The following is a 23787-nucleotide window of genomic DNA, read 5'->3' as shown; positions in this document are numbered from 1 at the left end:
AAAACAACTAGAGAAATCTGATCTTAATTGTATAAAAATATTAATGTGTTAATAAATGCCTTGTTGTGAATAATTAGTTTCATGTTTTTTCTTCTTCCGTCTGTTAACTTAGAAAAATGGATCTGGAGATGTGCAAATGGGTCAAGTTGCAGTGCACCAAACCACGACTCCTTAGTAGCTTCATTGATTCAAAAATGAAAAACTATGGTCAGATACTTTTTAAAAAAACCTTGTACATGATGGTAATGAGAATGAAATAAGGTAATTTTAAACCCAAATACTAGGTTCTGGCTTAATGGGATACCAGATAAGGCAACAAACATCTTTAGTAGTACATAGATTCCACCTCTTATCTTTCTCAATTTTGTTCATCTTCTACATACAGTCGATGCTAGTTTTTACAAATGTGTACAGACATGAAAAATTAGTTCGCAAATAGGGAAGATGTTTGAATGAATATTGTTTGGAGCCAGAAGATTAGTTTGCAAAAACATGCAGTTTATAAATTGGAATTTTGTAAAAATTGAGTATTGACTGTAGTTAAGTTACAAACACTTTCCCACTAATCATTGTTCGTGTGGTAAGGGAAATACTGATGTCATTCATATATTATGAGAAACATTCATTTGAAAAATTACAATAAATGTTAGTACACACGTTTAAAGTTTTATAATAGCTTATTTTGAAAATTTTTAAATTTCTTGCATTCATATGCTTTAATGCTAAAAAAAACCAAAATATGCAAATGCATTTGTATATAATGCTGGCTCTAGTTATGACACTGCCTTAAGGCAGGAGTGCCCCTGAATTCGGTAGAAGTCTGTTATAATGACAGCTCACGATCGAAAAATTGCTGTTATAACAGACACTTCTCATTATAAGCGGATGTTTTTGTAACATTAACTCTTTGACAATCACCCTCAAATCACTTATTATATTGAGATTGCCATTATAAGCTTTTATTTTTTAAATTTTTTTTTTATAACGTGATCCTCACGTATTCCCAAGGGATCGGCATGATCCGTCCAGAGAATTTGTTAGTGTTTGTAAAAATCTCCATGCTCGAACTGGGATTTGAACCCAGACCGGCACAGTGAGAGGCTAGCTCCCTAACCACTCGGCTGCTAGGTGGCAGTCGAGTGGTTAGGGAGTTTGCTATACTCCTTACAACACACTTTTACTGTAGAAAATATCCACAACATGATGAAGACAATTAACAATTTATAACACACCGAAATATGCAGTGGCGTAGCCAGATTTTTGCCAGTGAGAGAGCGAAATTGGGAAAGGCGCCTGTTTCTGCTCCTGATTTAGGCACAAGTTCAGAAAGTAATCTGAATTTCAATAAAAAATATGCTTTTAGTCTGTAGAAATCGATAGAAATTAAACATGGTTCGTACGGTCCTTGAAAACCTTGAAAAGTCCTTGAAAAAATAAAGTTCATTTTCAAGGCCTTGAAAGTCCTTGAAAATAAATAGGAGTCCTTGAAAAAGAATTTTTTTTCAGAATTCTGTGAGAGTCCTTGAAAAATTTGTGTTTTCCGAAATAGTTTTCGCCACTTTTTTTTTTTGCTTCGTAAGAGACGTCCTTAAAAAAGTGCAAAGCACAGGGAAAAAGCCTTAGTAGCCAATAACCCTGGATAATTGGATTTAAAGCACGTTTTTCCCCATTATTATAAAGCCGGGTTTTCGTAGGAGCAGGTTTTTTGTGCCGCGTGCAAAGTGAATCGCCCAGCGTGACATGTCGTCCACTCACCAATAATAAGAAAACAAGTTCGACTGTTTTCCTAGAGAGCGCAACAAGCCTCACACGGCAGTGTTTTACGTCGGGCGTGATTGGCTGACTGTTTCTGGAGGAGTCAAATGCGTTGTGCACCACTCGTTTTACCGATCTTCTCTTCATTTTTGTTTTCTTTCACTTCCCTTCATCGAGCTTGATGCTTCCCTTCAAACCGGAGCATGCAGATGACAGAGTAGCTGATAGCAGGGCCGTGAGCTGATGCGCCACGGTAGTAATACACAAACGTGTAGTGTGATTATGTAAAACGTTTCTGTCGACGCGAAATGATACAGTTCGGTTCATGCGGTGCCAAAAACCTATGTTGGAATGTTTTTCCCCTTTTTATTCTCTGTGCACGTGGAACCGCTCGGCCCGACGCAATATGTAAATCGCTGACGGCACGCTCTCACCCTCACGGGAGCTCGGCTTTGTACTGTAGGCTGGTTTTTTTTCCGCGTCTATGTCGGGATTGTTTTTTTTCTCCCTGAGATTGCCGGTTGTTATTTGTCGGCCGTTTTATTTATTTATTTCTTTTATGATCGTAAATGATCTTGTTTTTTTTCCTTGCAACTTTTATGGAATAAAAGCTAGAGTCCAAAATGAACTTCCGATCGTTGTTTTTTTTCTTCAGCTCAGTCGCCACGCTCTGGCCCCCAACAAGCAATACCTCCTCCTAGTTAGAAGTCCTTCTGCTCTAGAAGGTATTGCGACAACCCACTTCTAGGAAAACCCGGCTTTATGGTAGCATGTATCCTGTGATCGTATGTAGACGTATTTGGAGTCGTTGGAAGTCATTAAACTTTTGTACAAGGTATTTTTTCTGGAGGACTTGAGAAATCAATATCTTAATAAAAAAGTGTCATAATTTTTGCCGAAATAATTTCAGCCTTTCGGTCCGTAAGTGAGCGAAGCTTCCTCTGATTACTGTCAACTATAGGCGGAGATTGACTTGGAAGTCTGGGGGGGGGACACGATGATGTCAATTCATATATGCATATATACATTAGATCAGTCAACTTCACATCCCCCCCCCCCGTATCTCCGCACATGCTGTCTAAGGTTGTATAAGGTTCTTTAAAGAAAGAAAACAAAAAATGAGTAACAAGTGTGTGTACTTTTAATTACTTGTGTGGCTGAAAAATCCCTTCTATCAAGATTGGTTGCTGAGTGTGCCAGACAAAAATGTCGCCAAATGCAAGCTGTACTTCAATGGGTGAATCGGCGCTGAAATCCATTGAGCTTATATTACTGGAGGGAGTATGACGCAGGGCCATAACTAGGATTTTTGTATTGTCTTGCCGCCCCCACCAATTCGGAATTCGATAATTTTATAACTGTGTTCACCTAAAAATTGCCACCCGGGGCAGTTACCCCCCCCCCCGTTCTAGTACCGGCGCTGGTATGACGTCAGTGGTCTACATAATTACTTGGAAGATCACGTGACGCGTTGAATGTCGGCGCATCTCCGTTATTTTCTAATGGCATCCATAGTTGTTTAAAGGAGTTTACAAGATAGTTCCAGAATTAATGAACAAAAAAATTACAGAATTAATGAAAGAAAGAATTACAGAATTAATGAAATATAATTCCAAAATTAATGAAATATAATTCCAAAATTAATGAAATATAATTCCAAAATTAATGAAATATAATTCCAGAATTAATGAAATAATTTTAGAATCAATAAAAGACTTCAGCATTAGCGAAAGAAACAAATCCAGAATTGATGAAAGCAATTATTCCAAAAGTTATGAAAAATTATTCCAGAATTGATGAAAAAATTCCAGAATTAATGAAAGAGATTATTCCAGCATTAATGAAATAAATAAATTCAGAATTAATGAAAGAAATAATTTAATCTTTATCTTTAGAAGAGTTCTTTTTTTTAGTCTTCAAAAGGAAATTAATTGCAATATTTAGAGACTAAACTATGTTTCAATGAGGAAATGGACAGGCACGAACTGTGTTATTCAATGTGTCATATGTTTTGTATGATATATATGTGTATGTGGCCTCCTTTATTCATTACAGATGATGTGAAATAAAGTAGGTAGAAATGTAATCTCTGAAAGTTTTAATCAAAATTAAATATGCGCCTATTCATGTTAAAAAATATGCTTTTGTAAAAAAAGTCCTTGAATTTTTAAGTTTTACCTTGAAAAGTGCTTGAATAGTCCTTGAATTTTTTTTCGTTGGAAGAGTACGAACCATGTTAAATTTTTCTTTTTGATTTTCTTTTTGAAAATATTTAAATAATATTTTAGTATACAGGGTTGTGCATATATAGCAAACAGGGAGTATGGCATTTTACTGACAAACTGCTGATCCTAGAGGTATAATTCCAAGTAGAAAAAGTTTCCAAATAGTGTGTAGTACTCAGATATGCCATTCATGTTTCAAGGGGTTGAGTAGTTATTAAAATAAAATAAAAAATAAACTTTTTATACAGTCCATTTGCCCAAAATCCAATTTTGGGGGAAAAAAACAGTGTTAAATGTGGGTAAAACTGTTTTTCCACATTTAGATCGGTTTTTTTCCCAACTTTCCTTCATTTTTCGAATTAGAATATCTGAGTATTGCACTTAGAAACATGGAATGTTTTTGTTGGCATCAGGAGAGACGGCAACAAATTTCTAATTGGGATTTGAGGCACATGGACTGAATATGAAGTTAATTTTTTTATTTGAATAACTATACAATCCCTTGAAACATGAATAATATATTTGAGTACTGCACGTGATTCGAAAACTTTTTCTAATTGAAGGGGTATATCTCAGGATCAGCAGTTCACCAGTAAAAAGCCATACCCTTGTTTGCTATACATCCTGTATACAAATACAAACTCCAAGGCCATAACTGGTAAATTGCCTAGCAAAGTGACTGGAAAAAGAATATGATTAAATGTTTAAAAAAATAATAAAAAAAAATGAAATATATAATTAAGATTTTATTGTTGCAGAAATTCCATACTCTTCTGTCCAGTTGGTGCGCTTTTCTTCCGTAGTGTTAGGCTTCTTTTCTAAGCAAATTACACACATTACTCAGACTTGCCAACTCTCCGGATTTAAGTGGGAGACTCCAGATTTTTCATCCTTCCTCCTGCTCTCTGAATTTGTTAAAATTTCTCCGAATTTTTTGAGAAAATTATGAGAATATTCCATGTCCTCATGACGTCAATTACTGTCATCAAGACGCTCTTTCATTTTGACCTTCTTCCAATCTTTCGTTGGGACATAACATGTTTTTCCACTTTGATAACAACACCCATGAGTGCTGAAACATGTCTGTGTGTTATAAATTATTATTTGTCCTCGTCACGTTGTGGATATTTTCTATAGTTTTGGGCAAAGTGATTCTTTTGATTAGACTTTTACTGTACTTACCATTTTTTATCACATTTCCAAAGATGCTGCAAACATTTGTAACTATCTGGTTTGTATAGCAATAATTATGATAATTTCTATGCTTCATGGAATAATAACATAAATGATGTTTTATTACATGTAGCTGTGTTTGTAATGTTTGTTTTGACTTCATGCAGAAAAATATGTCCAGTTCAAGCATTCACATACTCTTTAAAGGACTTGGATGGTCAAAAACTTCAAAAAAAGTGGATGGCAGCTATTCGGAGTATCCACATAAAAAATTACAGTGTCATTTCCAAGCAAATGGTAAATCACATCTTTTAACCCATCTCAATTCCCTTTGAATGAGATCTTTTAGGTTTCAGTATATGTGTGTATAATAGATATAAAAAAATATCTTTTAGTTACCAAACTAGATTTTTTTAATCTAGTTTTATTTATTTTTTATATATTTTTTTAATCTCCTGAAATTTATAAAATGTTTACTATTTGATATAAAAATTTATCATCTAGTGCAGGAGAGAGAGAGTTCTTGATTGTTTTTATTTTGAGTCATAAATTTGATTATCACAATGTAGATTGTGTATGTATGCATATCGTAAAAGTTCATCTTACCCCTACACCGTGTTGGGCATACCTGAGGACTCAGAGTGCTTAGGTCTCTCACCTCCTCAATAAAATTTGTAAGAAGGCTTAGCCCCCCCCCAAGAACTCATGGATATGCAGTGTAATTGTATTATACAATGCATGTCCCCCCCCCCTGTGGACGATCCCAAATCTCATAAACATGGGACGTCCAACAACTGTGCCTAAAGATGAAAAACCTAACAGTAAATGCATTGAATAGAAAGTCAGCACATAGTTATTATTTTAAGACTGCCTACCATGCTAAATATAGGTTTGGCAGCCTATAATCAGTGGCGTAGCCGGGGGGGGGGAAGCAGAGAGAGAAATTGCTCCCCCAATCAAAATTTCGCCTACATTGGTGCCTATTCTCCTAAATGACTTTTGATCTTTAAAAAAACTTTATGAAAAAAAATTGAATTTTTTATTTCTACCTTCATTGACTAAAATGATGAGCAAGAAAAAAAAATTTTTTTTTTATATATATATATGCACCTCTTGCAGTTTCATAGTGATTGGGTTTGTACTAGTCATTTGAGAGAAGAAAAAAAGAAAGTGGAAGTTTTTTTTTCATTACCATTTTTGAAAATGGCTCTCTAGCTGTTCATCTGGAAGCATGTTCAGATCAGCCTCTGTTCCCACATTTATTAAAGGACAGAATCTTGCCCCCTTCTTGATGTAACTTCTCCCCCCCCCCTCCCCTTACGGTATTAGTTGTTCTAGGTCCTAGCTCTTAAAAGAGATCCTAGAAATACCATTCATAGGTGTCTCCATTCTGAAGATATGACATTCACGAAATGCTCATTTTGTTGTTCTGAAGGGCCACCAAGAGCTTTGATTAAGGTGCCTTCTGAAGAAATTAGGCACGGGAACCTATGGTGGAGAGACCGCTGAACTTATGAAGCTAGGATTCAAGCTTCAAAAAGCATTGACTTTTCTTCGGGCACCATAGGTAGAGCTTGAGCTCCTAGAAATATCACCTTATGTATGGGAGACATGGCTAGATTTACAGTGCCTAGAAATAGCACATTATCTGCGAGAGCCATGGCAAGAGCTACTAGCTTGTGTATAGAGCATTGTGAAAGACTAGGAAAAGTGGAACCTACTCTGAGATTTTGATCCCTAAAAAACCTAAGATAAAACACAAAAGGGGTTCTGGAAGAGTTTTTCTTAAAGGTAGGTGAAATAAAAACCTATAATTTTATGTCAATAGTGCTTTGAAATGCAGAGAATGAGAGAGGAAATTACATTCATCTATATTTGTACGAAAATATATTATGCATTTATAATGCATAATTTTGTGTTGAAATGTGACTTTCTCAGAACCATTGTTTTTTTTTCATGGTGTAGTTTCTCTTTTCTTTGAATCACAGTTTGCCTCATCATTATACATACACAGTAGTATGCTGAATCAGAGAAATCATTCCCTAGAACGACACATATATCCCCCTTCATAGGGGGAGATAGACATGAAAGTCTGGGGGGGGGAGGCATGATGATGATGTCAATTCATATATATGGATATACATTAGATCAGTAGGCTCCACCTTTGATGCTGGGGGCATGTCTCCGTATCTCCACCCATGTTCCCTTCTAATTTATCCAGTGTTTCTTAAACTTTTGTAACACCCCCCCCCTCCCGCCTTTGTCATAGTTTTATCCACGGCTGCCCAGAATAACTTAATGCAGGGGTTCTCAAACTTTTTCCACTTGAGATGCCCCCTTTCCCCTATTAAATGCTTATCTGCAACCTCTGCCGGCTCCCTAGAGCTGTTTAACAAATATTTTCGAAAAAACTTTGTCAGGGTCACCACTCCGTGGGGCCTCTGACAAAGGTAGGAGGCACACTGTTTGAGAACCCCTGGCCTATTGTAAAAAAGAACGGAATGAGCAAGCATCAGTACACCAACGAGTTGCGACACCCCTAAAAAAGGTTTACGATGAGCCACATGTGCAACGCACATTTTGAGAATTCATTGAATATTTCTGAAATAAAATAATATAAATGCACTATATATACTTGTAGTTTTTTAAAGCAGAATTTCAAGCACTATTTGTTTTTCATTTCTAACAACACCATATTGGTGGTCTACACAGGGGCTGTCTTACGAGCATCAAAAGGGCTCTTTTGAGGCCTCCTATGTGTTTAGAAATGCCTGCCTAACAGTTTACTCTCGAAAATTTTAACTGGACCTCATTTTAACAAAATCCCTTTTGCACTTGCAGCACCTGGACCGGGCCTGGAATTGCCCATGTATTGCATGAAAAGTTTAAAAGTAACTGAAGATAAATATGTACTATTTCAGAAAAACAGTGTCCACAAAATGTTGAGTCTGCTCTTAAAAGTTTATCTAGTGTTTTTCAATTAGCACATATTTGAGGGCTTATGATACTTACTAATATAGACTTTGCCACAGTGTGGTTTTGCCAGCACTTACCCAAAGGCCCTTTGGTCAAACAACATGAGGGAAAAAACCAAGAACTCCCTAGTCCAGGGGTTCTCAAACTGTGTGTTGCCAACTTTTGTCGGGGGCACAGTGTGGAGCAACCTGAAGATTCTTCAAAAAGATTTTTTGTTAAACTGCTCTGGGAAGCAGCGGATAAGCATTGATTAGGAGTAAGAGTGCGTCGCAGATGGAAAAAGTTTGAGAACCCTTGCCCTGGTCTGTACCATTCATCACTCTATATATTTTCATTCATCTCTGATTTGTTATAAAACACACCCCATGAATTTATTTCACTAGAAATAAATATACATATACTGTGCACAATGCCTGCTTAAGTTTTTCAAATTTGAGCAGAACTCCCCTTTAAACAGTTTCTCCAAAGGAAGCCGGTAGACCATCAAACATAAAAATTATTTCAATCAATTCATACACCTGCCACTTTCACTTCGATTCTGAAGATGAGCAGTGGCATTTGAAACACATAATACACCTCAGACATACTTAAATACATTATGGACACATACCACAATATCCATCGCACACCAATTCATTTGAAGCAGTGTGGTTCCCAAACTTTTTGGATTCATGTCACCCTCTGCTTGCACGTCTGCAATCTATTAATATGTGATAGCCACTGTGCAATCATGTGGGCATCATGAAATGTCTTGGAAGTATATGTACGATTGAGTAATGGTATTGCATATGTGATATGTGTGCTTCCGATAAGAGTAACATGATGGAAAGCGATTAAATGGAAGCATGAAAAATTTTCTCTCATATCTTGGATTAATTTTAGGGAGAGAGAATGTATATTTTCCTTTTTTTTAATTTTATTATCCTATCATTTTTTATATTTTAATCTAAATATTTTTCAACCACTGTTTAGGGCCATTTCCCAGTTGTTCTTGGTGTTTGCATGTATAAGTACCCAAAACATAAAATAGAATTTACATTTTTTTAAATTAGTTAAAAAATTAAAATAAATTGATCAATTAAAAAGTAAATAATTTAATTTGAAAAATAACATTTACCGGAATCAAAATAAATGTAATTTGATTTTTTAAATTGAAAATTTTAAGTTCTTTCTACTAATGCGTAATTTTAAGTTTGCGCCTAAAACAGGAAGAAAAAATGGGGCCTTTCCAAATTTCGCACTAAAACCTGGCTACGCCAAGTCTCCTAAGAAAAGGATTGTTTAAAAGTTAGAGAATTTCTTCGATTGAAAAATGGAATAGAATTTATTTAATTTTTGAACTTGGTGTCAGGAGTGGGAAAAATAGCGGACAGGTTGGCCACTCCTGATCTGCGTAGTGTTTCCCAAAGTAAGCAATAACACTCACTGGAAGGTGATAGAGCATAGCGGGGGAGGGAGGGGGGCAAAAATAGTTACAGATACAATATATGACCTATGATGTAATATCTCTTTAACGGGTTACATGCCCGGTTCGAAATATCCAGTTAAAGCAGATAACAAGCAGGAAATAAACAAGTTTGTTTTGTATCACCTCAATTCCTTTATTACATTTAGTATATTTTTTTTGTAAATTTACATCAACACATGTTAACCTTCAATTTTTCGTTAAGAACAGTTTTACATTTAATTTTTTTTAGTTCAAAAATTAATTTTAGTAGATTATGGTTGGATCTCACCATAGGAAGTCCATGTTCTGCTGAGCATCATCTTTCCAGTCATAGACCAGGGTAAACATGATGTAGATCCTTCCAGATTAGTACTGCTAATTGAAGAACAAAGTTCTGGAGTTTATAGCAAATCGCCTGCAGTCAGCATCAGGCGAAGATATCTCAGAGATTAGAGATGAAAGTCCTTGGAGACTAGTAATACTAACATCATTGAATGTAAATCGGCATAGACTGACTCCTTCACGATAATCCATTCGGGGTTTCATCATTCAGAGCAGGCTGATAATAAGCTGATCGGTGCTGTAAAACTCATAAAAAGCAATTAGACTTTCATTACGAAACCTTTTGTGATAAAACCATTTTCACAGAACCAGCCTGGAAATGGAGAACAAGAGTTATTCAAGTTATGACATGACTTTTTTAGTTTAATGACCTCGGCCAATCATTTTGAGCTAACAAACAAGAAGTTATCAGAGTTAAAATGCAATGAAAAGAGAGTGATCGTGACAGTTTATGGCCGGTATTTAAAGAGAAAACTTTCTGCTTCACCAGTCATTTCATTTACATATGATTGCATTGCAGACCGGCAACATCATGATCAGCCTTGATCGTCGCCACACGACCACTGCTGACAACAAAAAACAAACATTTGTGTATTTATGCGATGACGATTTTGGACTTTTACGCCGGGGCCCATGGATACGTTACAATGAGTAAGTGATACTTTGGTAACAGTAATCATCATATATTTGATCAAGTCTAGCTCGACTGGCTTTAAAATTACAACAGTGATTTCTAAAACTCATGTGGATGTATGCTGCTCAGGCACGTTCCAAACTTTTGCAAAAACCATTCTAAATTAGCCATGCTCAAGGAAGAACACTTATGTGTGCATTGCTAGCATTCTGTTTCTTAGAAAAATTGGTGAAAACACGGGGAATAAAGATATTTATTTTGCCTATTTTTCTGATACAGAAAAGCATCAAGGAACTAATGAACTTACAAACTTTCAGCTTTATGTAGTTTTTTCAAACCTTTCATAAAACATTAAAAGTTTGTGTGGTTAAAGTACAATTTATTTTCATTTATATGTGTATAAATATTGTAATATATATATATATATATATTTCATTTTATGTAGATGATGGCTATCCAACTACCGCAGTTTGTGCAGTCAGTTGTGCAGAAGTTATTTTATTTGAATCTGATAAACTACCTGATGTGTAAGTTTTTTAATCTACTTCAGTAAAATATTTTGTTACAAAGGTGGCTACAAATTGGAATACATAGTCTTAAATTTGAATTATACAAAATGTCAGCATTTTACTGGCATTAAATATTTCCCCTAAAACAAGTTTATATAGCATTAGCCCCTCTAAATTCAACCTCTTTTCATAATTGAAGTGTATATGCAGCCATTCATTTGAATACGACATATGGTGTGGAGCCCTATCCAATTCTGCTGCTTATGTGATGTTTCAAGAAGAGTACACATCATTTTGCTCTTTTGCAAATAGCGTACTTTGTGAATTTATCTGCGAACAGTTTCTCTAACATTTTTTTACAATTTATTATACAAACCATCAAATTTCTCATCACTATCCGCACATCAACTAGTTTGTTCCCATTATCACTTTCATTGTAAGTTGCTAAGAATTGGGTAATATGTTAATATTTATAATACTATTCATGTGTATAACCCTTTAAGACTCAAGCATTCATTTTTTTGGAATTTTTATGATTTTTTTTGCATTTTTGGTACTAAAAAAACACATTAAAACATAAATATCAGCAAATTTTTATTTTTTCAAAATTTGAAATTTTTTTGTGAAGAAATAATTCATTTTGTTCAATTTTTTTCAGCCAAGATGATGCAGGACTAATCATATTCACATACAATTTTTTCCAGAATTTTATTGCTAAATTTTATGTAATAAATCACACTTATTCCAGAGGCACCTTTTCCTGGAAGTACCTCTCAACCCCCTGTAAGTTCAGCTATAAGTACTGTCCTCTGATGAAAGCCTTCAAAGTTCATATTCACCATATTTGTAACTCAAAACTTACAAGTCAGGGCTTAATTCCCTGAGGTTAAAAAAATTTCTACGGTGCGAAAGCAATCACCACATTTGCGCATGCAGGGTCTGAAAAGGATAAACCCCCTATTTTCAGAACCCAGTTTTTGGCAAAAATGGGTTCCTTATACACAATAAAATATGGTAAGTTAACTTGAATAGAAATCGCACTGCTAGACTAACTCCTGTTGAATTTTCGTGCATAAAATTTCCCAAATAAACTGAAGAGCCAAAAAAACTGGTACAGGCATGGGTATGCAAATAAAGAGATATGGAACCAATCAGAGTACGGTGCTGCGGTCGGCAACGCCTATATAACACAACAAGTGTCTGGCATAGTTGTTAGATTGGTTACTGCTGCTACAATGGCAGGTTATCGAGATTTAAGTGAGTTTGAACATGGTGTTATAGTCGGTGCACGAGAGATGGGACATAGCATCTCAGAGGTAGCGATGAAATTTGGATTTTCACGTACGAATATTTCACGAGTGTACTGTGAATATCGGGAATCCGGTAAAAAATTAAATCTACGACATCGCTGCGGCCGGAAAAAGATCATGCAAGAATGGGACTGACGAGAATCATTAAACGTGACAGACGTGCAACCCTTCCGCAAATTGCTGCAGATTTCAATGCTGGGCCATCAACAAGTGTCAGTGTGTGAACCATTCAACGAAACATCATCGATATGGGCTTTCGGAGCTGAAGGCCCACTCGTGTACCCTTGATGACTGCACGACACAAAGCTTTACGCCTGGGCCCGACAACACCGACATTGGACTGTTGAGGACTGGAAACACGTTGCCTGGTCTGACGAGTCTCGGTTCCAATTGCTTCGAGCTGATGGACGTGTACGGGTATGGAGACAACCTCATGAATCCATGGACCCTACATGCCAACAGGGGACTGTTCAAGCTGGTGGAGACTCTGTGATGGTATGGGGCATGTGCAGTTGGCGTGATATGGGACCCCTGATACGTCTAGATACGACTCTGACAGGTGACAGGTACGTAAGCATCCTGTCTGATCACCTGCACCCATTCATGTCCATTGTGCATTCCAACGGACTTGGACAGTTTCAGCAGGACAATGCGACACCCCACACGTCCAGAATTGCTACAAAGTGGCTCCAGGAACACTCTTCTGACTTTAGACACTTCCGCTGGCCACCTAAATCCCCAGACATGAACATTATTGAACATATTGAATTGCAATTTTGTTCCATAAATAAGAGATTAGCTCATTTTGCTTCCATTACAGATTCATAAGATTTGGTGGTAATTGTTTGTGTTTGTAAATCTCTCTGATTTGTTTCCCCTTTTCACGTGCCCTTTCAAATTTATAAAAGAAAAGTATTACAACAATATTATTTATATTCCTTTTTTGTACAGTTTTAAATGATAATTAGTACAGCAATACCTCAAAGTTATACAATAGGTGGGATAAATGATAACAGCATAAGTCAAATTCTGGTAAAATGGGGTAAAATTTTACATACAAATACATATCAATATTATTTGATTGACACAAAAATTTGAGAAAGGAACCTGGGGCTGTACTATCTACTCATGCTTATTGGGAATCCGATCTGTATCGATTATGACAATATAAGCATGAAAGGGAAATTTTTACTATCTACTCTATCTGCATTCTACCTCCAAAAACAAGCATCGCTTTTCTCAGAATATTCAGAAGAAGATAGGGATAGGGGAGACCCACTCCTTAAGCATCAGATGATAGTATTTTCTATTCTCGATGGCGCCGATTTAGTGAAAAATTTATTTCTTTGACTTGAAAATTTATTACGATGACTGAAGTAGTGTTTTCCTTGAAAGAAAACTGCAATTTTGTCAGTCTTTTACAATTGATTGGATTCAATTAGAAATGTACTCATTACCAAGTGTACTATACAGTGAAAGAGCTCACTACAACGATATAATGATAAATCCCTCTACAACTATATTTTTTTAGTCTTGTTTGAAAATGCAAATATACTGTCTCTCGATATAATGATAATCTCTCTAAAACACAATATTTTTTTCTTGGTTCGCAGAGTATTATATCGAGATTTCACTGTGTATTTTTTGATGATATAATTATATTATCCTAAAATTATATATATAAAAAAATAAATAAAGCAAAGTAATAATCATCCACATCCATCAAAATAGGCAATGAAGGACTACAATACATTTTTTTTCCAATGTGATTTTGGTAGTTCCTTATGAACTGAAGTACGGCTTAAAGAACTTCGATAAATTAATTAGAATGCTGAAATATCCTCATGAATAATATTTACATGCTGAAAAATATATTTAATTATAAAATAATGTACTCCTTTTGCTTTCCGTTCTCCCCATTAAAAAAGGGGAAAGAAATATTTAGCCAATAGCTCTGCTAACACCTTCCATTTTTAACGTTGAAGAATGCCAAAAAAAACAACAAATGTTCTGCACGTGCATCAAATATAAATTTGGGTTGCCACTGTTGCTGAACAAAAAATTCAGTAAATGTATAGTATTAGTTGTATATAACCAAGCTTAATTTTGATTGGTCAGTGATCGATTGGCCAAAGGGAAAAATCGCTTTTCCCTGTGTGAAAAGCGATTTCTTTAGATTTTTCCTCTTTCGCGTCACGTGATGGTAAGGAGTGAGTCTAAGAATAAGAATAATCCGAAAAATGATACAGAGAAATTGAAGTCATGCTTATGAACCTGTGCTTATAATTTGGATGGGATGAGAATAAGCATGAGCAGATAGTACAGCCCCTGTCTTTTGGTGAAAATCCTGATCAAAACTGGGGTTATTCCCACACTGTATTCAATAAAAAGTTATTTTGATATTAACAGTTTCTCATAAAATCTAACTTGCCTTGTGGCTGCTATGAGGTTTTTAAAACAGTCTGTATTAACTAAAATCTGTAAAAACAAACTTCATGTGTAGTATTTTATAACACCTAGGTCTCTGGATGAAGAAGTTGCTCATGCTTGTAGGAAAGAAAACTTTTACCCATTATTTGACATTGAGTGAGAGTTGCAGACCGGTGAATTGTAATTAATGAATATTAATTAAAAGGGTTTTTTTTAGATTAGCAGTAACATAGGACATCAAGTCAGACTGTGACCAATCTGTAAAAATGGTTTATGTACAAGTTTTAGGGGGTTCCATGTCTAAATCAGGACAAGTTTTCATGATTGAACAAATCTTAGTTGATTATCATCACCATCTCAACAATAATCCCATGATTATGCTTGAATTTGAAAAATGTTAATATGTTTACAGAAAATCGCTAAAGTCTGAGTTCACGTAGGTCAAGTTATTACAATTTTTGGATGAAAATATCTACTATTGGATGCCTAAAAAAATTGAAATTTATGAAAATTTATGTTCTTTCTTGAAATAATCAATTTACTACTTTATTCTTCAAATTTTAGATTTGTTATGATAAAAAATGAAGCATTAAAAATTTTTAACAATTATTTTACTCCTTATTTACTTTTATGTGTGTTTTAAATTCTAGGTGCTTTAGATTTGCTAAACAGTTTTATATGGGGTTTGTAATGATCTTTTTCTTTTGTCAACCGAAGTGGAAGTTACTGTACATGAATTCATTCTCTAATCCATTTGCATCACCACTGTAAATATGCTTCTCACTTCATAAATCTGGTGCACTCAACTCACATTCTGTCTACATCATTATTCATCGATAACAAAACTGCTTTTTTACATACCAGTAGTATTCCAACTTAAGGCAGCAGCATTTGGCAAAGAAAGTACAAAATCAGTAAATCATTTGAGACAACAGAAGAACTACAGTATTTGAACTTGTTTGAATTAGTTGAGCCATGTAACCTCTAAGTTTTTTTTAAATATAATTTCAGAAACACTGACAGATTGTTTCACATTTTGCCCAGATTATACCACTTTCAGTGATGAGGGAATATATAAAAATTTGCCGATTGTTCCACTTGCAGATGCCAATGAGTTAATTGATCTTCTACTTTTATAGTTACCACAGGGTATTTTCAAATGTGTATGCTCATAATATAACCTAGAAATTGGTATTTAAAAATTGCTTAAAATTACTCAATTAGTTTTTGTGAAGTTTGGTATATGCCCAAAAAGTTTTATTAACAATAGAAATGAAAGATCTCCCTATAATTTTCATTGTTACATATCATATGGTGTTTTATTTTTCTCTTTTTCTCTTGTACAGTGGAGGAGTGTTTACACCTGGTGCAGCTCTTAGAAAAACTACATTGATTGAAAAAATGAAAAATCGTGGTCTTACATATACTCTTCAGGATTCCCTTGTGTAACAATAATACTTTGATTCTTTTCCCTAAACTGTCTCTTCAATGTTATTTTGAGGTTGAAAATTTTTTTTTCTTAATTCTTAGTGTTTCTTATTTTCTGTGTATTATTTCTGGATTCAATATTCATATCCTCAAGAAGTTGAATAAATTAAATTTAATGTAGAGTTTTTGAAACAAGATCATCATAGAAACAATTTATTATTGAAATACTATATGTATATATATATACACACACAGTCGAATCCCATTATAACGAACTCCAAGGGACTGAAGAAATCATTTCGTTACAAAGGAATTTCCGATTTTACGAATTTAATATTCGGCAATAGAAAATTTTATTACAGAATTTGATTCTAAGAAAAAAATTACTTATTTTTACGTTCTAGGTAATAAAAATAATTAAGTTAAATTTCAAGAATGAATCAAAGCAACTTGAATCAATAAGGCATTGAATTTTTTTGGATAAGTTTACTTAACATATTTAAGACAAATAATCCATGATTTTTTTTTTGTACAAGTATTGTGAAAGGCGAGGAAACAACAAAAATTCCTCTAAAGTATACACATGCTTAAATGCATGCAATGCTTGAAACAAATGCTTTAAAGATTTCACATCCAAAAACACATGTAAATTCCAGTCTTTCCTTGTATTAGTGGGCTAGTAACTGGCACATTTTGGGAATGATTGTCCTAAAACCACATGTTTTCCTGGAAAATGCCTTGTAAAGACAGCTGAATGAATGAACGGCAGAACTTTGCCATTGGACTTATCCCGTTGCCGAGATCTCTTCCTGCCCAGCTTCATTGCAGAGTCTGGAACACTTTATTTTGTGTCAAAAAAAAAAGAAAAAAAAAAGATACAAACTTTTACAACATATTTTCCCCGGACAATTGGGTACTGTCTCTCGCGATTAACAAATTTTGTGGTGATTACAGATGAGATGGGATTAGGAGTTGGAGAAGTTTCAGGGTTTAGTTAAGGTGAATGTACACATATTAGGATGGAGGTATGTTTTAAAAGCAATTGAGCGCCCCCCCCCCATGCCATCTCATCTGTTATCTTACACTTGCCATATTATATACACAGGATACAAAAAGAAATGAGAATCTTATTGCGAAATAATATATATATATATATCCATCGGAGCGAGTCATCTCGCTTAACACCTTATTGGTGAGCAAATGGGTTTGATAACTTGCGACTAGACGCCAGCATCAGTTTTATTGGGTTGAGTTCACTCGCTCCGGTGGATTTAATGAAAATATACAAAATAGAAGTATTATGTGGGGGAATATATACAATTAGGGGGATCACCCGTGGCATCTCGCTTAGCACCTTATTCGGTGAGCAACATGAATACAACAATATGAGTAGGCACGTGTGTTGTGGACATGAAATGTATGAAGAACTTGAATAGAGGAAAGAGAAATACACATATACACACATTTATATACATATATATATAACTGCCAGGTCGAGTCGTCTCGCCCTAAACCTATTTTGGTGAGCAATGTGGGCTTGGTTTAAATGGGGGATTGATTGTCTGGAGAGAGCCATAGCTAAGGATCAGCTTCGGCCTTGGTGTTTTGGTTGACTCGATCTGGCTGGTTATTGTAAAGACAGCTACATCCACATCTTAAAAATTCAAAAGTATTTTCTCTACGGGATCCTATGACTGCTATTTGAAATTTCAACTTGGTCTGATTTTTCAAAAATGTTGAAAGATTAGATGGAGACATACGATATTTTAATGCACATTGTTTTTATTTATTCCAGCATCAACTTCAGAATTTATCTTAAGCATTTCTTTAATCGAAAACTGTTTCCTTTTGAGGCCACTCATTTTGAAACAGAGGAAATATTCCTAAAATGTAGCATCGGCTTACCACAGATTTCATTTCTTTTTCACGCACTATATTGGTTAACACTTCTTCTCCAACAGTTCAGCAAGTTCAGCTCTAAAACTGATTTTATGGGACCATTTTTGGAACGTTCTGTACTCTATTGTTGATTTTCAGAAAAAAGATTTTTCATTTCACAAATATCAGAATCAGGAATGAATTGTTTCTATGCAAACTTATTTAAGGACTAGAAAAGTTTTAGTTACAAGATTTTCGCTATAACCATATTTGTTAAAACAGGATTCGACTGTATATATATTTCAGCTTTATGTATATACTTTTTTGAATTATTTTGTGACAAAATCTGTTGAAATAACTCTAACAAAGAGTTGGGTCATACAGCATCAATATTTCTTTAGCCACTTTTTAAATTGTTTATAATAATAAATCTTTACTTTATTTATTGATTATTTAATAAGCTCATTCCATAACTCATTCCAAAAATTTTTTCCCAGTCTTCCTTGCAGGAGGTAAATAAAAATTTGTATTTAATATTTGTATATTGATTGTGTTAACTATAATAACATAATAAATATTTGATTTTTTTTTCTATAATGTTTTCTGTTGATGTACCTATTCTTTATTTATAGCTTAGTTGTTCAAATGATCTTCAATTGGATGAGTTGTACAGATGAAAGTGTTTGGATTATTTGGTGAAACATGTAATGATTGAGATAGATTGATAAAGAGGAAAGCCTTTTTTAAAATTAGATCAGTTTTTAAAAGTTATTTAGCTCATTAGTTCCCCCCTTCTCAGAAAACAAATTTCATGCCCCTTTGTTGTGCCATCCCTTAGGATCTTATTTTGTATCTGTAGATACTAACACCTCCACCTACAGAACTGATATTACCTACTTTGGCAAACACTGGAATAGATTAAAATTTTTAATTATTTCAAATCCTGCTTGAAATTTTCTCATCGATCATTTTTGTCACTCCACTGCCATTTTCTGCACACAAGGGCTAATTAGACCGGGACCTACAATTAATTGGTGATTCCGAACAGCAGCCTTTTTTTATACTCACAGAGAGGTGAGTGTTCTAACCCCTCAATATGGGACTCCCTGCAATAGCAATTTTTTTTAAATTTGCACCACTTATCGAATTGTAAGTAGCATTAATGATTAACTTGTAACCGATAAATGCTGCAACAGATTAAATCCTTCTGGTTTGTTAACCCTTGAACTGCTTCCATTATGTATAAATGACTGCTGGATCATCCTCTTTGTGGCATACGAATATAGATTCTATTTTTTTTTTTCATTATTTCCCTTTTCTCTGACAGGAGCGCTATTCTCTGCTTGTACTGTATTTCCCCTGCCTTTTGTTCAATCTGTGCAACGTCAGAATTTTATTGTCATCTATTTTTCACAAAATTCTCCTAAAACTGAAAAAACGATTTTTTTGCTTGTGTTGGGCACACATATCTCCGAATTTTCATATTTTTGAAATAGCTTAAGAAACCGGTCATATACAGGGTGTCTCATCAAGACTGCCCAAATTCTGCACAGCCAGATTTCTCGCTTGGAATACATAAAAAATGCCCAAAGAACTGTACCTGTATGATGCATAGTTTTCGAGAAAAATGCAAAAGAAATGTATGACATCATATCTGGTGCTATATCAAACGACAGCTTGACGTCATTCCACGGCATGCGCATGCATGTCTTGATATGGGCAGTAGACATTTCAAACATCTTCCTGTGTAAACATATGCAAATACCGATGTTCATGTTTGCAATAAAGTTTTTTTTCTTGCACTGGATATGGTGTCATACTTTTCTTTCACATATTTCTCAAAAACTATGGGTTGTACAGTTCCATTTTTTATGTATTCCAAGCAAGAAAATCTGGGTGGTCTTGATCGGACACCCTGTATATACACATACTGTATTTTATTATTTTAACTAGGGTGACCATATGACCTGCATTTTCCTGTAATTTTAGTTGTCATGTTTTTTTTTTATAGATGTCCTATATTTTCAACAAAAGCCTAGTTAAATTGTTATTTTTCACTGAAATCAAGGATTAAAATTGCTTTCTCAACTTATAAATCATAATATAAATCAGTGTTAATCTCATATGCTGCTTTTTTTTTCCATAGAGAGCACTGCCATTTCTAGTACTGTAGTACAGAGGTACTGACATGAAAATATTGAGGAGGCTGAAAGTTGTGTCAGTTGTCCCATATAAACATGACTCAAGCCCATATGTAGGAGGAGTGAAGTGCATTAATTATTGGGGGGGGGGGCTTTCAAATCAAGCACAACTCCAGTCTATTGCCATGGAAAGTTTACCACTGAGTGAGTTGCGACTGTGTGTACCTAACAGTCTGAATGTGTGTATATAGTGTTTGATTTTTCAGTGTTGTGATCAGCCGCTGTGGTGGTCGAGTGGTCATAATGACGGACTCGCATTGCAAGGATCCGGGTTTGAACCCCACCGTCGCCATAGTGGTGGTCGGCTGAAGTTGGTTTCCTGTGGTTCCCAACTTCGAGGCACAAATGCGAGCTGATCTCCCTATTGAAAAGTCTCGCCACAGAGAGCAACAGGCCTACAACGATTAATTATTCAATTATTACACTTCACTCATAGTTAGAAAAACTGGTGGCAGATGGCAGCACTACACATAACAAGCATTACAGAGAAACAAACTTCACGCCAGGTTTCACTACACGTACACACACATTCCCGCATGTACCAATTCGTTAGAGGTTCCGCAGAGGAATATGGACGAGGTGCATGTGTGGTTTAGTAGTAGTAGTGTTGCGATCAATATTTCAGATGTGAAGTGTAATGATTGAATATTTTTACCATTGTAGGCTTGTTGCTCTCTGTGGCGAGACTTTTTAACAAGGAGATAGGCTCCCATTTATGTCTCAAAGCCGGGACCTACATAAAACTTCAGCTGACCACCACTGCACTGCTGATGGATTCAAACTCAGGTTCTCACGATACGAGTCTGTCACTATGACCACCATATTAGGTGCCGCGCCCATGCGGTAGTACTTCATTTCTTGACATAGGTGATTTTTCAACTTTTATAAACACCCCCCCCTTCTTATTTTAGATCATAGTTGCCCTATTCTTATGCTATACCTGTAGCTTCTATCCCCCCAAAAACATTTTCTGTTGCCTTTTTTTGTAAACACTGTTTTAAATTCTCAATTGCTTACTTTCCGAATTGAAATGGGAAGTGTAATGTTCAATTTTCAAATTTGCTCCCAGCATATTAGAAAATGAGCACAGTAGGCTGAGAATCAGTTAAATTGATGAGATGCGGTTGAAAAAAAAAAAAGTAAAATTTTTTCTCTCACCAGATGGAAAAGTAAAGGGTGTTCCATAAATTCGTAAATAGTTTAGAAACTCATAAAAATTGAAGGAACTTTTGTATATTTGAATGTGGTTTGTGAAAAAAAGGGGCACTTTTTTGACACTGAAGAAACTTTAGTTTAAATTTTTGTCTGCACAAAAGCAAATCAGTGGAAATTGCAAATCAGAGTCCTGTAAAGTGTCGGGTGTATGATTCACAGCTCATTTCTGAATTTTCCTGTTTCTGATTCTCACGTAAGGTGTGTTGATTATTGGTGGATGAAGCACTATTGGTGAAGTTGTTTTACCGCACCCATGAATCACCGGCTGAATTTTTATGAATGTTTCAGACACAGAGAAGAGATTGAAGAAAGGAGGTCGATGGAGGACACGTGCAGCACCCTCTTTGACAAAAATTTGAACAATTTTTTTTCTGTACCAAAAAAAACTCCATGAGAAGAACGTTTTTGCAAATTGTATTCAAATACACCAATTTTTGCAGTTTTATGAGTTTTTAAACTATTTACTAATTTATGGGACACCCTGTATATCTTCAGTTATTTTGCACAGTTTAAGGCAATTGTGCTCAACCTTCGGAAGCCCGCAGCCCAGTTGATTTCTTTTTTTATGAGTGGAAGGACCAGACATACACATGACTAAGGTGGAATGATGAAACACTCCTAAAGACAATTGCTTAAAAACTAGATTCTACTTCACTTTAAGTAAGCTTGCTCCTATCCAAGTTTCTATAGAATTTTTAGACTTGAATACGTCTTTTAAATCATTGACGATACTGTAACTGTAAGCAGGGCCGCAACTAGGGGGTGCAGGACTAGAGAGGGCGCAAATTTCACTCTTTAACCTTTCCTTCGACATTATGAGGGGGCGCCAAAATGCGTGCTTGCCCCGACTGACCAAGCATCTAGTTGCGGCCCTGACTGTAAGACCAGACGTGGCCCAGGCTCTGTTCCATGAGGGATATAAGCCCTTTACCCCGAGGGGTTGGACCACGCTGGGAACATTCGCAAAAGTTGCGTTACGAAATTCTTTAAACGCTCGTATTTCAGGAAGGACTCAACGCAAGTCAAAAGCAATGGTATCGTCAGATGCACATTGCATTCAGTGATACCGCTCCCAGACCTGCCAACTCTCCGGATTTAGGCGGGAGACTCCGGGTTTTTCATCCTTCCTCCTGCTCTCCAGATTTGTTAAAATTTCACGAGATTTTGGCAGAAAATTAGATTTTACGTGAGCTTTCACGTTGTCGTGACGTCAATAACCGCCGTCGCCGTTATAGAAAACACCCATAGAGGACAGCTGTGGTCATTTCCATCGAGCAACCATAAAAAAAAGTCTTGGTGACCGCATTTAAGCAACTGGCAAAGACGTGACATTGTTTACGTAGCATTTATCGGCAATCATTTATCAGGGGCAAGACCTTGGTTGCCGAAATTCCATGGATAAAAGCAAGTTTTTTCGTCAGCAGGTTTGTATTTTGAAGTTTTTAAAATTGTTTCCTCCGATTAAAAATGTCTTTAGAAAGAAAATATAAAACTTTAAGCTATATAAAGCTAAATATATAAAGCTTTTAAGAGTTCATATATATCCAAGATCCTTATAGCATCCACGAAAGGAAGCACTTATGTTTTATGAACAGTATGTAGATGTAGATGTGATTTCTCTGTTCTGCATGGAAAGACTGACATGGAATTATATTCTGCTCAGGGGCAATGCAGAACCTACCTTGGGGTGGAACTTTTTCTTGTTTAAAAAAAAAAAAAAATCGATTTTTTTTTTTTTGATCTAGTCTGTGAGTGCCGGAGGGAGGGGTACCCCCCTCGGGAGAATCTCCGGATTCCAAAAGTTGGCACATCTGCGCTCCGGTTTCAATATTAGCACCAAGCCCGTTAGCCTGATTCGTAACATTGTTTTCCAATATATCTCGCGCAGTTCGCCGTTTTTAGGCGGGTTTTCTTCGAGCATAGAAGAGGAGAATATGTTACTGCATTATCAACGCTGAATTTTTTATTACAGTAAAACTTAGATTAACCGTCGCCGTCCGGACCAAGGCTGTGACGGATAACAGAAATTTCTTAATACATACGTACAGTAACGTACGTTTCACTGAGGCCTTGGGACGAAAATCAAATCCTTTAAAAGTGAATAATGCATACATATTGTATTTAATTATACACAAAACGATGAATATATACTTCAATATAAAGTTAGCCCAGCAGTGGCGACATTAAAGATAGCGTCCTCTTTGTTGTATCTCTTCCAAAATTCTTTGACAGTTATGGCATCAGTTGAAAGCAAGCCTTCGATA

The 23787-nt window shown here is 35.5% G+C and overlaps 1 protein-coding gene across 1 annotated transcript in view; it reads left to right on the top strand.

Moving 5' to 3' along the window:
* The window catches only part of LOC149074167 (saccharopine dehydrogenase-like oxidoreductase), a 95079-nt gene extending 77997 nt beyond the window's left edge, over nucleotides 1-17082 (top strand). Inside the window, exons 11-13 of the mRNA XM_089246640.1 lie at nucleotides 5321-5450; nucleotides 10998-11079; nucleotides 16148-17082. Coding sequence (XP_089102766.1) covers nucleotides 5321-5450; nucleotides 10998-11079; nucleotides 16148-16250 — 315 coding nt within the window. The 3' untranslated portion in view covers nucleotides 16251-17082. The remainder of the gene's footprint in view (nucleotides 1-5320; nucleotides 5451-10997; nucleotides 11080-16147) is intronic.
* Nucleotides 17083-23787: the final 6705 nt, after the last annotated feature.

Source organism: Pholcus phalangioides, unplaced genomic scaffold (genome assembly GCF_987345545.1).
Source record: "Pholcus phalangioides strain wild (caught in Gottingen) unplaced genomic scaffold, Ppha-v1.0 ptg000017l_1, whole genome shotgun sequence".
NCBI lineage: Eukaryota > Metazoa > Arthropoda > Arachnida > Araneae > Pholcidae > Pholcus > Pholcus phalangioides.
Note: the sequence above shows the minus strand (reverse complement) of the source record. Positions and strands in the feature narration are given on the sequence as shown.